Raw genomic sequence first — 18,065 nt, forward strand, 5'->3', positions numbered from 1 at the left:
ACCATTTCAGTTACCACTCAGTTAATCCCTATCAGAGGATTAAATCACGGATTCTGTTAAGACTCACAACCCAATCATTTCTTCTCAGAATCTTCTTGCATCATCTTACAGGTGAGCTTTTGTGGGGCACCTCACATTCAAACCACACAGTCCTCTCTTGCCTTCTGAGTTGCTGGGGTTAATAAGCATGTGCCACTGTGCCAGGCTTTCTCTTTTTCCTCCTCCCTCTCCCTCCCCCTCCTCCTCTTCCTCCTTCTCTCTCCCTCTTCCTCTTCCCCCTCCCCCACCCCACACCTTTCCTATGATTTCTTTTAAAAGAATTTCTGTAGAAGACATCTGAGGTCAAAAAATGAATCAGTGGATGCCAAGGGTGGGAGGGGAGGAAATTGACTGGAAAGGAACTCAAGGGGACTTCTTAAGGTGGTGAAAATGTTAAAGATCATGATTGTGGTTCTGATTCCATAACTTCTTTCTCAAAATTCATTGAATTGTATATTTAAAATTGCTGATGCTTATCATGATGTTTTCAAAATCACTTCACCTGGCTCAACATTTCATTTTTCCAAATTTATTTGCCAGTAGACTTGTGGGTTGCTTTTTCACTTTTGGCTATTGTGAATAATGCTATTATGAACATGGGTGTAAAATTGAGACCTTTTACTTGGTATATATCAGAGGTGGAATTCCTGAATCATATGGTAATTCTTTTTTTAATTTTTTGAAGAATTTCTATTTTAAAGTCACTTTTTTTCTTTCTTTTGTTTTTGGTACCAGGGGTTGAACTCAGCGGCACTTGAGTACTGAGCCACATCCCCAGCACTATTTTGTATTTTATTTGTAGACAGGGTCTCTCTGAGTTGCTTAGTGCCTTGCTAAATTGCTGAGGCTGTCTCTAAACTTGAGATTCTCCTGCCTCAGCCTCCCGAGCTGTTGGGATTACAGGTGTGTGCCACTGCGCCTGGCTTAAAGTCACTTTAAATTTTTTTTTTTTTAGTTGAAGATGGACACAATACCTTTACTTTATTTATTTATGTGGTGCTGAGGATTCAACCCATGTACTAGGCGAGCCTCACGAGTACTAGGCGAGCACTCTACCACCAAGCCACAACCCCAGCCCCTTAAGGTCACTTTTAATAGTTTGTTCTTTTTCAATTTTATCAACCAGGGTTTGTATGTCTTATTTACTTATGTGCCAGCCCGAGGAAAACACATGGCGTATGAAAAAACACATTGAGAATTTGTATTGGATGGACCCAGAAATGGCATGCCTTCTCTCATTCATATTCCATAAGCTAGAACTCAGTCACATGGTCAAGAGAGGCTAAAAATATAAGTGACTCCTAGAACATAGTAAACATGGGTATCAAAGAATTAAGGGGATAGAGAGAGGGAGTCAAGGACATTTTTATATTGCTATCTTCCTAGAATTCCTGGTTATTTCTTTATATGAATGAAAAGTTATATACTGTAAGTACATGTTTACTTGGGAAAAAAAAATGGAGGCTGTATGTACTATAACAATTCAGGTGAAGTTTGGATAGTGGGGAGAGTTTTATAGAAGAAGTATAGACCTTTAGTTGAACTTAAATTGAGAACAGGATTTAGTGGCTGGTAGAACATGTGCTTAATATGAATAAGGCCCCGGGTTCAAACCCCAGCACTAAAAACCAACCAAACAAAAAACACAATAAAAAACAAACAAACAAACAAAAGTCAGATATGTGATTTGCTGTTTTCTCTCATATTGTTTTCATGTGTACGTGTGTGTGTGCGCGTGCGCGCGTTAGGGATCAAACCCAGGGCTTCACGCTTGCTAAGCAAATGATCTACCCCTGAGCCATAAGCCTACTCCTGTTTTACCTTCTTGATAGTGTTGTTTAATTAAAAGAAAAAATTCGGTTTTGATTGTCTCATTTATCCAGTTTTTCTTTTGTTGCCTGTGCTTTTTTTTTTTTATATCAAGGATGTAATGGCTGCATCTAGTGTTGTAAAAATCTTCCTGTATTTTTGTTTTTGGAGTTTTATAGTTTAAGTTGTGAAGTTTACATCTTTGCATTTTGATTTGACTTATGTTTTGTATATGGTGTAAGTGGAGGACCCAACTTCATATTTTGACCTGCATGCATACATTTTTCCTAGTACCTTTTTTTTTTAAACTATCCTTTTTCCAATGAGTGAAGGTCTTAGCACACTTGTCAAGAATTTTTTGGCCATGTGTGTGTGTGAGAGTTTTTTTCCTAAACGTTTTATTCTATTCCATTTTTCCTTATGTCTATTCTTAGGCTGGGATTACATTATTTTCTATTATTGTAGCTTTGTGTAATGAGTTTCGAAATCGATAAGATAGAATAAAGTCCTACAACTTTTTTTTATTCAGGGTTATTTTGGCTATTCAGAGTCACTTGAGATTCCATATGAATTTTAGGGTGGCTTTTCTATTTCTGCAAAACATGTTTATGAGATTTTGATAGGGATTGTGTGGAATCTGTAGATTGCTTTGGGAATTATTGGTACATTAACAATCCACGTACATGGGATGTCTTTGCATTTATTTGTGTTTTTGTTAATTTTTTTCAGCAACGTATTTTAGTTTTAATTATAAGAGTGTCATCTCTTTGGTTAATTCCTAAGTATTTTATTCTTTTTTTATGCTATTGTAAATGGAATTGTTTTTTTTATTTCCTTTGCAAATTTTTCTTTGATAATTTGTAAAATCCAACTGATTTTTGTGTATTCATTTTGTATTCTACAACTCTAGTCAAATTTGTGTATGAACTCTAAAAACTTAAAAAAAAAAAAAATTTTTTTTTTTTTGTTGGTCCTGGATCTAAGCCCCAGGCCTTGCATGTGCTAGGAAAGTACTCTGCTGCTGAGTTAAATTCCTAGTTCTTCCTTTTTGTGGGGGTCAGGCAGTACAGGGGATTGAACTCAGGGGCACTTGACTAGTGAGCCACATCCCCAGCCTTATTTTGTATTTTATTTAGAGACAGGATCTTGCTGAGTTGCTTAGCATCTCACTTTTGCTGAAACTGGCCTTGAATTCAAGATTCTCCTGCCTCAGCCTCCCAAACCCCTGGGATTACAGGCTTGCACCACTGCACCTGGCTCCTTCATATTTTTTATTATTTTGAGACAGGGTCTTACTAAGTTGCCCAGGCTATCCTTGAACTTGTGATTGTCCTGCCTCGCCTCCTGGGTAGCTGGAATTACAGGCCTGCAGCACCATGACGAGGTGTATATGAAATCTTTAGGGATTTCTATGTATGTTATTTTGTTATTTGTAAGCAGGGTTAACTTACTCTGATGAATAGAAGTGGCAAAAGTGGGGCATCCTAATCTTTATTTTATTTATTGCTGATCTTTGGGGAAAAGCTTTTAGTCTTTTACCATTGAGTATGTTGTTATTGATTTTTTTTTTTTTTTAAACCATATGGCCTTTATCCTGTTGAAGACATTTCCTTCTATTCCTAGCTTGGGTGTTTTTTAAATCATGAAAAGGTGTTGAGTCTTATCAATTGCTGTTTATATCTTAACTGAGATGATAATGTAGGAATTTCCTTCATTTTATTAATGTGAAATATCACATAGATTGATTTTCATTGTTAAACCATCCTTTTGCTCCAGAAATAAGTCTCACTTGGCATATGATGTTTTAAAAAAGCTACTGAATTTTATTTGCTACTTTTTTTGACCACTTTTTTCATTGATGTTCTTCAAGGTTGCTCCTCTGTTGTTTTCTTTCAATGTCTTTGGCTTAGGCATGAGGGTAATGCTGATCTCAGAATTGCTTAGGAAGTGTTCCCTCCACTTTAATTTTTTGAAAGTACTTGAGAAGTGTTGGTGCTAATCCTTTAAGTGTACTGTAGAATTCACCAGTGAAATCATCTGGTCCTGAACTTTTCTTTTTTTAAAATTTTTTAATATTTATTTTTTATTTTAGTTTTCGGTGGACACAACATCTTTGTTTGTATGTGGTGCTGAGGATTGAACCCTGGCCACATGCATGCCAGGCAAGCGCGCTACCGCTTGAGCCACATCCCCAGCCCTGGTCCTGAACTTTTCTTAACTGGGGAGGAGACTAACTATTAGTCTCCCTAATAGTTCTAGTCATATTTTTAATTTATGAGTCAATTTTGTTAGATCGTGTATTTCTAGGAATTTTGTCCATTTTGTTCACATTATCCAATCTGTTGATGTACAATTTGTTGTATTACCCTTTTAAAATTTTTATAAAATCAGTAGTAATGCCATTACATTCATTTCTGGCTTCAGTAATTTTAGCCTGCCTTTATTTTTTCCTAATCACACTAAAATTTTGTCAATTTTATTTTATTTCAAAGAATCAGCTTTTGGCTTTGTTGTTTTTTCTCTGTTCTCTGTTTAAATTATCTTTTTGCTGATCTCTATTATTTCCTTTTTTTCTGCTAGCTTTTTACTATTTTTCAAGTTCCTTAAGATAATTGATTTGAGAGCAGAGTTTTAAAATGTGTTCACAGCTGTAGTTTTCCCTCTTACCATTACTTTCACTGCATCCTCTAAGTTTTAGTATGTTGTGCTTTATTTTTATTTGTCTCAAGATATTTTCCAATTTCCTTTTTCTTGGTTTTTTTCCTTTGATACATTTATTGTTTAAGATTGTGTTAATTTTCACGTTTTCATGAATTTTCTAATCTTCCATTTACTGTTAGTTTCCAGTTTCATTTCCTTATTATGAGATAAGACACCTTGTATAATTTCTTTTTCTTTGAATGTATTTAAGGTTTGTTTGGGCTGGATTCAGGCCTATATTCCTGGCTACTCAGGAGATTGAGACCAGAAGATTCCGAGTTCAAAGCCAGCCTCGTTAAGTTAGTGAGACCCAGGCTGGGGCTGGGGCTCAGTGGCAGAGTGCTTGCCTAACATGGGTGAGTCACTGGGTTCAGTCCTTAGCACTGCATACAAAAATAAGCAAATAAAACAGAGGCATGCTGACTATCTATAAGCACAAAAAAAGTTAGTGAGTCCCTGTCTCAAAATAAAAAATAAAGGAGTGGGGGATGTAGCTCCATGGTGAAGTGCCTCTGAGTTCAGTCTCCAGAACAAGAACAAAACAAAACAACAAAAAATATTTGGTGGACTAACATATGGTTCATTTTGGAACATGTTCCACATACACTGAGAAGAATGTATATTTTGCTGGTGTTGGGTGAATTTAGCTTTTGATATGTTATGTCTGAGAATATGTGAAATTTTCACTTAAGAGAAAAGTTAAGGGTGAGATTATCAATGAACTACAAAGAGGTGTTGAGTTCATAAAAGGGTAATTTTTTGCGGCGGGGGGGGGGGGGGGGGGAGTAGATAGAATTTAGAGTAACAGTGTAGCCTTGGGTATATTCTTATTTAGAAGGCTAAAATGTTGAATATTGTCTGGAGTATTAGAAAAGGATGGAGCAATTTGATATTTACCAATAAAATATTTAGACATTAAAGATAATATCAAAAGGAAGATATGGTCAGCTGAATTCAGTGCTGAGTTCAGATATTTGGGAAGGATTCTTTCTTCTTCCCTTCCACCTTCCCTCCAAGATCTTGTCTAAACATATTACCACTGAACCACATTCCCAACCCAGGACTGTTTTTTTTTAATACTCCTATAATAATTGGATAGAGAAAGAGAAGAGGAATTTTTTTTTAATTTGAGGAAATTATTTAAAGAGTTAAATAATGACAACCACTTAAATTATAAAGTTGAAAACCAAAATATAAATGAGGCATTTTTATGGTATAAATATTAGAGGCCATTAATTTGTTACTTTGTTGTATAAATATGAAATAAAAAGAAACTTCATATTATCTTATTGCTCTGTTTGAATTTTGTAGAAATTATTTCTGGACAGTCTACGAAAAGCACTTGCTGGCCATGGAGGAAGCAGGCAGCTGACAGAGAGTGCTGCAATTGCTTGTGTCAAACTGTGTAAAGCAAGTACTTATATCAATTGGGAAGACAACTCTGTCATTTTCCTACTGGTTCAGTCCATGGTGGTTGATCTTAAGGTATCATGCTTATTCTTTCTCTACTGTAATTTTACGAGAATAAAATTCTAGTAGAGGTATTATGAGCAAAGATAAATGCTCCAAATACTAAAGTTTGGAGTCACCTGTGGTAATAAGTTTATAGGACTTACTTTGTCATTATGTTCATCAGCCTAGATTGAGATTATGAAGAACAATGGAGTTAATCAGTTTTTAGAAGTTAACATAAATATACAGACTTGGGTTTAAGATAATGTGGAAATTTGGACCAGATAGGAACCATATGTGGTATAGTAAGATTTATATCAGATGAATGAACCACAGTATTAGTGATTTATTCTTTTTCTGGCAGTTGAAATTCCCTGTCATCTATGTGGATAATGTTGATAGTATTATTACCTACTAGTAAAAACAATATTGCATGACTATTTAAAGGCCTTTGTTTTCTATTGGGGTTTTTATAGAACCTGCTTTTTAATCCAAGTAAACCATTCTCAAGAGGCAGTCAGCCTGCGGACGTGGATCTAATGATTGATTGCCTTGTTTCTTGCTTTCGTATAAGCCCTCATAACAACCAACACTTTAAGGTAAGAGCACTGATTTTTATCCACCTATGCTTACTGATGCTAATATTTTCCTTTTTAAATGTGAAAAGACTGGAAAGATAAATAGATATATAGTTTTATTACTGTTTCTTAATATTATATGTTGATGTTAACTTGAAGACCTTAAAAAGTTATCTATTTTTAATAAATTTTATTTTTGCTATTGTTTTGTCTTATTTTGTATTACTGGATATTTTTCTCCTAGAAATGATCTATTATTTTTTCTTTTTTTCTATAGATCTGCCTGGCTCAGAATTCACCTTCTACATTTCACTATGTACTAGTAAATTCACTCCATCGAATCATCACCAATGTAAGTCCAAAAGGTATTGCTAAATTACTTAAAACAATTTTTTCTTTTCTTTTTTGGTGTAATCCTTCTTTCTTTTTGCCCGTTTAAAGAAAGATGTTCTTGCCAGATGTGGTGGCACATGCCTGTAATCCCAGCTACTTTGGAGGCTTGAGACAGGAGAATCAAAGGTTTAAATTAAATTTTTAAATTTAAAATTTAAAAAAAAGCTGGAGATGTGGTTCACTGGTAGGACTCTTGGGATTCAATCTCCAGGACCAAAAACAAACAACAAATAAATAAGTAAATGAAAGAAAGAAAGAAAGAAAGATGCTGTTGGTTTTCACAAAGGTTCTCAATTTAGGTGATATGTTATAGGAAGATTACTCTGAAGTGATTATGTCTAGTAATTTATATACAGTTGTATTTTTCATATTTAATCTTGATCTGAGGGCCCTTATTGAGAAAGATGAAGTTATGAGGATCTTTTTTGGAAAAAAGAGTAAACCTAAAACATGTTACTTAAATCAAAAGCCTTTCAGAATAATGCCGCTGAAAATATAATTGAGCATTTTCATTCAAAAGCTCTTCATGTATTATTTGAATACTCTTAGCTCTTTCTCAGAATTTGGTACATTTTGATTTATCACCTTACCAATTAAGTTAAAAGTAATATTGCTTATGTTGTATCCAGTATGGCACATTTATGAAATGATAAGATTATATTTGATTGTACATTTTAGTCCTTCTTAAATAAATGAAGTATTAATACGCTGTACAAGAGATATTCATAAGATAAAGCAAGTGAATTCATAAAAAGGTATTTGTGATGTGGGAACATTAAGTAGAAAGATGGTGAAACCTTACTTTATTTGGACAATGGATTTTTCAAATTCTGTTCATCTAATTTTGAAATCTTGTATTTTGAAGGTTCTCAGGTATTCTTCACAGTTCCTCTTATATCCATTAATAGATATTTACATTTACTGGTCAACTTGTTCCTGTTTTCCTCCCCTCAAAAGGCTGCAGTCATTGATAACTTAGTGTATTTGTCCTATTTACAAAATACATTTTAAGACTTTCGGTGAGTTAAAAATAATTCCCCATCATTTGCTTTGAATATATTGAATTAACTAAATGTGGCCTATATTTTCTTTTGGACATTTCTGCAGGGGAAAAAATAAGTAATGGTAAAGCTAGTTAACAGTATATTTAGTTTTTCTTGACGGAGTGTTGGTAGCATTTTTGGGAGAACAGTTCTTTGTTATTCCTTGTGCATTCCAAGACATTTAGCATCTCTAGCCCTCATTTCATTAAAACCAGTTATTTCGCATCTTCTGCATTATGAACAAGAATGCCTGAGAGAATGATACCTCTCTCAGTTGAGTATCACAGATGGAAATAACATTGAATACTCTTTGTTCCAAAAGGGAAGGCTTAATTAATCTGATTGTAGATAAGGTATGTTTGTATTAAGAACTTTAAAAAACTACTGTACTATTGCCAGTGCAATAGCCAGGACTTTTTAACCTTAAAGTTGACTTTCAGTGTCATTTAAGAAAAAAAAAAAAATTCTTTCTCTACCTCCAACCTCAAGTTTTATGTGTGACCAGAAACAAAATATTCCTTTATTGCTTTTGTCTCATAATACTAAAAATAGTTCATTTATTAGAGTGGATAGTTTATATAAATGCTTAAAATTTGAATTTAATAAACCCAAGTGTATATGTGTATGTGTTCACGCCTGCCTGTGTGTAGGTACACACACACCCACACCCACACACACACATACTCCCCCTCTCTCTCTCTTTTTGATACTCTGTGGCTAGTTACTTTAATTGTGAAATATTTTTGTCTACAATTGAATATATAGAGCACTTTCAAGCATGGACTTGGCACTGCTGTAAGTGGCTGAGCTGCTCTTTTCTGGGTTTTAAAGCATGCCTGGAGTGGTACTTCATGCATGCCTCAGTGTACTTGGTGAAAGTGATTGTGCATCCTATACTTTAATGAGTATTGCATGTGTGAGGTGGAGTGTGTCTATATCTGAGGTCAAGTTACTATGGATATATTTTTATAAAGAAACATTATTGATTAGTTTTTAAATATTAAGCATCAATGAAATTGCCTGAAAAATAACAAATAGAACTCCAAAGTGTCTTTAAATTTAGAGAGGGACACTTTGTCTTTAAAGGTTGGTACATTGGTTCTTCTTAAGGCTCTTTGGTTTGAGGCTAATAGTATAAAATTCTTTCTGGTGGAAAAGGAAATATGAAAATTTACAAAATTGACTATTATAGTCTCACCAAAGAATGTTATTAGGCATATATTTTATATCTTGAATTCATGTGAAATTTTTCTAGCTATTTGGACTCCTGATCCTAAATTGATTCATAATTTCCTTTTAAATGATTCTTGGTTCAATACACTTTATAAGTTCACTTCCATGGTTCTTAGATAGTTTACAAAATTATCACATTTTCAAATAAAAGTTTTGTGTAGAAGTAGTATGGTGTTTGGAGTTTTGTTTTGCTTCTGTGAACTATACACACAATTCTTAAGCACTGTTTAGATGTAAAAAAAAAACAAAACAAAACCCATAGTTTCTTAGAAAATCGTAAAGTCGATTCACTATTTGAATTTTATTGCAATGCAAGTTTTTCAACAGTTTCTAAAATGGTACTTATTATACTGTCACCTTTTTTATTGTGATATGCCATAACAGGTGAATTAGTTTTAAGATCTGAGTTACGTACTTTATAGGTTTCCTTTATGTTAAATTACATACGTTATTGGGAAATTTAAAAAGTAGTATACACGTATATGAACCATTTCTCTCAGGTATCACTGGGACATGCAGTGGCTAGTATAGTACTTTATTTGATCTCCGCTGACATCGTCGGTAGATGATTTATTTCTGAGGTATTCAAAAATCATTTAAATAGTTTCTTGAGAAATTGCCACATAATTTGCTCATTATATAAGTATTACATATTTTTGGCAATAAACAATATTTTTAAGGAAAAAAGAATGTCTGTATTAATTGACTAGTTTCAGAAAGAACATGGAGTCACTGCTCAAAATACTAATTTTTTAAATTCTATAATGTCTAATTTTTAGTGCCTATTTTATTCAAAGTGTATCTTTTACTTTAAAATGAATGAAATAGTTTTATTATGAAAAATGAAAAGTATGAAAATTACCAAAACTTCAGCCTTAAAATTATTTTCTAGGGTATACACCTAGTACTGCAATATAGTTTGAACAGCTATGAAAAATAACACAGTAATTTGGATAGAATGTTATTATGGAATACATAATAACATTGAATACTGAAACTAAAGAGTTAGTTTCAGTTATTGGCAATATTTTTATGGGACCTGTAAGGTGAAGAGGACCCTCTACTCATTGCACTTTGTTATCATTCGGTGTTTTGTTGCTTTAAGCTGATGAACTTAAACTGTTTGAATTAGTTAATATCTGTAAATTAAGTTTCATTACTTGCTTTGGGTAAGTTAGATGACTAAATTGCTCTAAGTTTGAGAACTCCATTATATTACCAACTAAAAAACTGGCCATTTACAGAAATGAGCTTAAACAAAGAAAGAAGTGAGGGAAGAATATACGCAACCATTATTTAAAAAAAAAAAAAAAAAAAAAGGACAGGGGAGGTGGTGCACGCCTGTAATCCCAGCACCTCAGGAGGCTGAGACAGAAGGGTTACAAATTCAAGGCCAGCATAGGCAATTTAGTGAAACCTTGTCTCAAAAATAAAAGGGACTGTACATGTACTTCAGTAGTAGAGTGACCCTGGGTCAATCCTCAGTACCTGCCCCTCCAAACTAATACTACTACTAATAATAATAATAAAAAAAGAAACAAATAACAACAACAACAGCAACAACAAAACCAAAAAACTTTCCTCACAGTTTTGTAATCCCTTTGTGAGTGGAGTTCAGTATTCATATTTTATATCATAAATTGGTGTTATATTTTACTGTCCAGTAAATAGAATTGTAATTTGTAGTTTTGGTTAAGGTTAACATAACTTGATGCTAATCAAGATATTCTGAGAATTACAAGTGAAGAATTTCAGTGTTGAGACTTTAAGGATGTAAAGCTCTTAATCTCCCTTATTTACTATTTGAATATATTATCATTCTTCCATTGTTTTTTCAAACTAGAGCTTAAAAGTTAGTTTATCTGTGTCTGTCTGTTTGTCCATCCCTGTGTGTGTGTGTGTGTCTGTCTGTCTGTCTGCCTGTCTCTGTGTCTGTGTGTTGTCTCCCCGCCCCCACACACCTTGGTAGTGGGGATTGAACCCAGGGATACTCTAAATTGAACTCACCAAGTTGCGCAAAGCCTCCCAAGTCACTGGGCTTTAGGCATGCACCACCATGCTTGGCTAGGCTAGAAGTCAGTATTTTAAGTCATACTGTTTCATACATATTCCTCATATATAATAAAAATTCATCCAGTCATTTTTCTAATTTAGTGATTTTCATAATTGTCATTTTTATAATATATCAATTCATTTTAAAGTAAAAATCAAGAGATATACTTTCAAATAAAATAGACATTAAAAACTAGACATCAAAGCCAGATAGATTAAATAAATAGAAAAAAATATCTACATAAAGCAACTCTTTTAAAGAATCTTAGCTAGGATCAGTTTGTCTTTGTTTATGGTGATTGTTAGTTGTTCATGTGCTGTGTCATCATTGCATATCAGTTTAAGATTGTAGGTTTATTAATGGCTTTATGTTATTTACTAATTTTATGTTGTAATTATTATTTGTAATGGTTTTTACCACATAGTCTTCAACATTGTGTTAACCACTAATCTCTTTTAACTTTGGGAAAAATTTATACAATATATGCATGTATTTCTGAAGTGTATAAAATGTTAAACTTTGTAAAAGAAGATTGGCTACAGAATTGGTTCTCTAAAAATTTTCAAATTCATTTGGTTTTCAGTGAGAAAAAAACAGTATCTGTGTACATGTTCATTATTATATTTAAAAACATGTAGGTTAGTGTTTGAGTTAAAGATATTATTTCAAAACTTTGAAAATCATGATATATGTTTGCATGATCTTAGAAAATTTTCAATGAAAGGATAAAACTTAAAGGGATAACAGAGTATACAACTCATGTAATTTTATACCTTTTCTTCCTTATGGTCTTTGTTTTTCTCTAGTCTGCATTGGATTGGTGGCCCAAAATTGATGCTGTATATTGTCACTCAGTTGAACTTCGAAACATGTTTGGTGAAACACTTCATAAAGCAGTGCAGGGTTGTGGAGCACACCCAGCAATACGAATGGCACCGGTAAGAAGTCATGAGTTTTGAATTCCAACTCCTTTCTGTTTCAGTTTTAGTGTCTTTATTTCATTCCTTCTGTTTTGATTATTTTAGAGAATTGAATGGGTCCCTCCTTTTCTATAAGTGTTGTAGAATGTTTTCATTGCAGTATTATTGAATACTCGTTAATAAATGTTTATTTTTCACTGTTTCAGTTAGGTGAACCTTTTTTCCTTTGTGTTTAGTTTTGTTCCCTCTTAACTTTTTGTTTTTTGTCATTTCTTTTCCTTTAAGTCTTATGAACCAAAGAATTTTGATTAGCTTCTTACTTTATGAAAACAAGTAAGGGAAGCTGACTCCTGGGTTAGAATGAATGTTTGGCATTCATCCTGAATATTTTGCATAAGAAATTAGAAATAAAATTAAACTTTTTAATTTAAAATAAAAATATTTTATTTGTTAGCAAATATACTTTGAACATTTGTAAATGATAGGCACTTTGATACTGACGTTCCATTATGTTTAAACTTAATAAAAGCGGACATCTCAAATTAGTCTAAGAGATTATTATTCTTATGGAATTGTAAAACTCAGTGAATCAATAAAAACAGTTAATTATAGAATTGATAAGTCATTTCTTGGTATTTATGTAGAACACAAGGGCATTGTACATGGCAACTCTTGACATTGATTGGTGATGCTTTGTCTTCTGCTTATTTTCTATTCTTATTGGCTGCTGTTGATCACATGATCAGATGCCAACCAGTCACTGTTTTGCATGGCAGTGGGCTTCTGTGGCTTTAAGTATGACCCATTGTGTAACTACCTCAGAAAAGTCTTGGATTTTTTTTTTTTTTTTACTTTTCTGTGTATAGTTACCTTTATAGTCACATCATGTCATTTTAAATGAAAATATAACATGTTTTCAACCTATTGATTTTACCTAGTAAATTAGCCATCTTCATTTAAAATTTAAACAGCTTCCTCCCTGGCATGCTTCTCTTTTTCCAAGTTCCCATACCAATAAAATATTTTTGTTTTATACAGTTGTGATTCGTTCTTACCCAGTTGTCAGGAATTGTTTCTGAGGATTGTTAGATTCAAATCGAGAAGTTTTCTGTATCATGATGTTTTAACATTATGTATCCTAGAAAATAATAGCCACAAGGGTATGATAATGATGTTTAATAAATAAACTTTAATATGCAAGGTTATTTTTAGTTGCTTTTTATATGTCAAGTACTTAATTTGTTTTAAAGTTGGAAAAGTATAGGTATGATTGGAGGTAAACAAACAACAGCTACTTAAGTATTATTTATCTAGATATCATTTTTTAAAAAGCTTTAGAAATTGCTTGAAATAAAGTTTTTTCCTTGGTGGTGCTAGGAATTGGACCCAGGGCCTTGTGTATGCTAAGCACATGCTCTACCACTGAGCTTTCCCAGCCTCAGATAAACTGTTTAAAAACCATTTATCAATCAGTTTATTTTTTCTAGATATCTTTTGGGAAGTTAGAACTTTATTTGACTTTTTGTTGTAAGTTTAGGACCCTTTCTAGTAGAAAATGAATCATCTTCAATAATAGAAATTGGGGGAAAATTAATAGTAACTTTCTGTTTAACTTTAATATTTAGTTTCCCCAACTGTGTATCATTTAATTTTCTTTGTATGAATCCTTATGTTAGCGTGTTAGTATGAAGAAAACATGAAGTTTGTCTGACTGATAGAATCCTGGGTCCCTAGTTCCTAGGGCACATTTAGCATATATTGAGCATGTAGTATCTATTTGGTGAAACCTCCATCTGGTCTGCTTCTCTTCTGTATTTTTATATATATATAAGAAATTTCAAATATATATACATAATGTGTAAAGGACAGCTTTCTGGCTGATATTTTCACTAGAGAAGATAGCAAATTTAATAAATAAATTAATTAATAGTTTTTAGAATAAGAAAATTTTATAATTTGGAGGATCCTTAAGATCTTTGTGAGTCAAACAACAAATATGGAAGTGTATTGATTTCTATTAGCTGTCAGGCTCAGTGTTAATGCCTGGGAACAATGATGAACTAAGCACAATGCTTTCTCTCAAAAGAGATTTCAAGCAAAAGTCCTATAACTTCTGCTTGAAAGCTTCTAATGAAGAACTCAGTATAGTAGGTGGCCATAAAATCTGGAAGCACAGGCAAATACATATAACAACTGGTTTAGAAATAATATATTATTGGGCTGTGGCTGTGGCTCATTGTCAGAGTGCTTGCCTAACAGAGTACTTGCCTAACACTGGGTTTGATCCTTAGCGCCACATAAAATAAACAAATAAAATAAAGACATTCTGTTAAAAAAATAAGAAAAGAAATAAGCAAAAAATAATTTAAAAAAGAAATAACACATTATTGAAAATTGCATCAAGCGTTCTCAATCTTGGCTCTATTGACATTTTAGACTAGATAACTTTTTGTTGTAGGGGCCTATCCTATACGTTGTATGATATTTAGCAGCATCTTTAGTTTCTCCCTGGTACAAGGCAATAGCACCTATCCCTTGACCCTCTCCAGTCATGAAAACCAGAATGTTTTCAGATGTCCCCTAGGAGACAGAATCATTCTCATTTGGAAACCATTGTATTACATGGTATGTTCACTGGGTTGTCCCTCATTTGCATAGCTTCAAATGATTTGGGACCCTGATAAACCTGAACCTTTAACTTGGTGCAGAGTAGCAGTGAAAGAGTTCAGTCTGTTAAAAAAGTAAAATAATATCTGTATTTCAGAGCTTTACAACATCCTTATATTTTGAAGACAAATTACTTGGTAGATAGGCCTAATTTCTCTTCAACAAGATAGACTCATGTTCCTGTTGTTTCCAGTTCTGCAGTCTGCAGATGTTTAATCCTGTACTCCCAACGTTTCTTTTTATTTTTATGTAGTAATAGCATTGGAAATGATTTATTCTTTCAACTCTCTTTAATTTAAAAATTGTGTATGTATTTTTTGGATTTGTTTTTATAGTTAAGCAATCTAAGTCCCAAATATTGTTAAACGAATTAAAATAGTCACATGATTAGTGAATGGCCAATTAGAGTTAGTTCTAAGGTTTCTTGACATTTAGTCCAGTGTCTCTGTCAGGTTCTTCAGTCATCTTCCCTCACTAGCGTGTTAGTTTGATGAAAACAGGAGGTTTGTCTGATTGATTGAACCTTGGATCTCTAGTTCCTAGAGCACATTTATCATATATTGAGCATATAGTACTATTTGCTGAAGGAGTGAATGGATTTCTTATTTGACCTGGTTTTAAGAAGCCTCCATGTTGTCTGCTTCTCTTCTGAAAAGACCAACCTAACAAAGATTTTAAAATTAAGATGACATGTTAAGATCTGACTTTAGTGTTCTAAATGTGCTATGATAATTGATGAAAGCTTTAACATGCTGTGTCTGGATTTCATGTTTCTGTTAATACAGTCCAAGATAGTATTATGTCTTATTGCCCTGATAGTCATTTAAATTTTAACTTTTGTTTTACGAACCTTGAGCCATAGCTGCTTCCTTATGCTTTTGTAGTGTTTATTAAAATTGAAATATCTGCCTCAGTACTAATCATTTATATTTTCAAACCAAGACATTTTACTTTCATAAAATTCAAGCCTCCTGATAATAAATGTTTAATAATTTTCACAAGTATGTATAATTTCTAGAGATTATTATTCTTAAAAGGGTTTTTGGCTCAGCAAATGCTTCTTACATCCCTGTAGTTCATTCATATAGACTTAAATTAACAAATGGTTTGGCTCCTGAAATCTCTGGTTTATGAAATTCTTCCTAGGCATAACTGCCTCTCTTCTTTGATCAGAACACACGTACCAGCTTGGATTTCTACTAGTATTATACAGTACAGAAGATAAATTAATAAATGAAATTTTTTTCCTTTACATTTCTTATTAAAGAAGCATATCTCTTCTTTATCAAGTTGTTTCTGACTAATGGTCATTAAATTAAAAAGTATTTGAATTGAATGTTTACATTTCAGATTAAGCAGCCATACTGGAACAAAATTTACATGCTAATACCTGATATTAAGAGATGATATAATTAAACTAATATCAACCTTATTTTGAAATGACCACGAAATAAGAAAAAAGTTTTGTATCTGCCAGTTGTTCTCTGCTTGTGTTCCTATTCAGTGGCTGCATCAGGCAAAAGCGGTTTGATAGTTATGCTTCGTTATATCTACTCATAGTAAATAAATTTATTCAATGAAAGTTTCACCTTTGTCATAGAAAGACTATTACAGAACTGAAATATCAAAACTTACATATGCTTGTAGTGGAAGCTCCAAACCTTTATATATTTTTTATGTGGTGCTGAGGATCGAACCCAGGGCCTCACACATGCTAGGCGAGTGCTCTACCGCTGAGCCACAACCCCAGCCTTCACCTCTTTCGTGAGCTTTTGACCCTAGCTGGTCCTCTCCAGAAATGTCAAGGTGGCCATTCTCTTTAAGGAAGCTTCATGTACAAGTCTTATGTTACTGTGGTTACTGGGGTCAACGGCTGGTCAGAACTTACATTAGTGTGCCTGTGTTATCAAAGAAACCTCCTTTCTGAAATGTATGGAAATACTTATTGCCATAACTCCTAGCTTTACTTTGACCTCAGTGGACCCTGTGAAGACTTAGTCCCATTAATCCTTCTTTCTTGATGTATATCCCCATTTAGTTTTTTTGTTTTTATTTGCTTATTCATAAGTTCTGTGTATCTAATGTCTTTCTGTAGGTTATCTGCCTCAAGTTATTTGCCCATCTGTCTTGGAAGGAATTTAAAACAACTTTAAAAGTAACTTAAAGAACACTCATAACCTGGCTATGCACTTGACTGCTTATTACTGTTACTTAACTCCTTGATCTCAGGTTAAATACTTTGACTTATAATGAAAATATATAAATAGTTCTGCAAGAGCTAACACAAACCAGAATTTGTTAAATAGTTGGTAAACATTTGCCTTGGGGTTATAAATATAAAAGCAAATAGTATTTGTAAGTTTTGATATTTCAGTACTGTAATAGTCTTGAGCATAAATATGTTAAATAGCTATTCTCCCCTGATTACAGGACCAAAATCCTTCAGTGTTCTTGGGAACAATAATAAATGCATTTTTCACACTCTTTGAGAGCTGTTGCTGTGTTGTAGATATTCATTTCCATGTTTTAACTTTGAAAGAAGACAGCATGTTTACTTGGATATTTTTATTATGGTTGGATACATGCTGCTTAGTCTACTATTTGCTTATTTGCATATATGCTCACATTAAAGGCATCCAAATATTTTTATATTCTTTTAAAGGAAAAAAGGAAATGTTTTATAAGAACAGAAAGGTGACATTGGATGTAGGATATAAATATTGGAGTTTTGGTTGAATAACTTCTGTATTTTATAATTTTAGTTTACCATGATATCTCTGAAATTGAAACACATTTTCCATGATTTGATTTTTTAAAAAATATTTATTTCTTAGTTGTACACAATACCTTTATTTTGTTTATTTATTTTTATGTGGTGCTGAGGATCGAACACAGGGCCTAGCATGTGCTAGGCGAGCACTCTACTGCTGGGCCCTAGCCCCAGCCCCAGCCCCATGATTTTATCTTTTTCAGAGAGTTCTTTTTATAGATGTTCTTTAGGCAAAATACATGTATTCTGTAATTTGAAAGAGATGGAATGCTATTGAAGTAAAAGAAAAACTAGACAATTAAATCTTTAATTACAGATATAATCTATGTAGCATATGTCATCAATTCTGAACACTTATTTTACTTTTCTGGGAAATTTACCTAAAGTTGTAGGCGTGTTTTGCTTTGT

General features: G+C 33.1%; 1 protein-coding gene across 9 annotated transcripts in view; it reads left to right on the forward strand.

Annotated features, from left to right (window-relative positions):
• The window catches only part of Nf1 (neurofibromin 1), a 245,823-nt gene that overhangs the window by 70,686 nt on the left and 157,072 nt on the right, over positions 1-18,065 (forward strand). For 6 of the 9 annotated variants that reach the window (XM_048794474.1, XM_048794490.1, XM_048794485.1 and 3 more), the window contains exons 9-13: positions 5,860-6,033; positions 6,477-6,599; positions 6,856-6,930; positions 8,780-8,809; positions 12,107-12,238. In XM_048794474.1, the coding sequence (XP_048650431.1) occupies positions 5,860-6,033; positions 6,477-6,599; positions 6,856-6,930; positions 8,780-8,809; positions 12,107-12,238 (534 nt within the window). The remainder of the gene's footprint in view (positions 1-5,859; positions 6,034-6,476; positions 6,600-6,855; positions 6,931-8,779; positions 8,810-12,106; positions 12,239-18,065) is intronic. The other 3 variants (XM_048794478.1, XM_048794494.1, XM_048794496.1) reach the window with 1 other exon arrangement.

The sequence above is a fragment of the Marmota marmota genome, unplaced genomic scaffold, assembly GCF_001458135.2.
Source record: "Marmota marmota marmota unplaced genomic scaffold, marMar, whole genome shotgun sequence".
In the NCBI taxonomy this organism is placed as follows: Eukaryota; Metazoa; Chordata; class Mammalia; order Rodentia; family Sciuridae; genus Marmota; species Marmota marmota.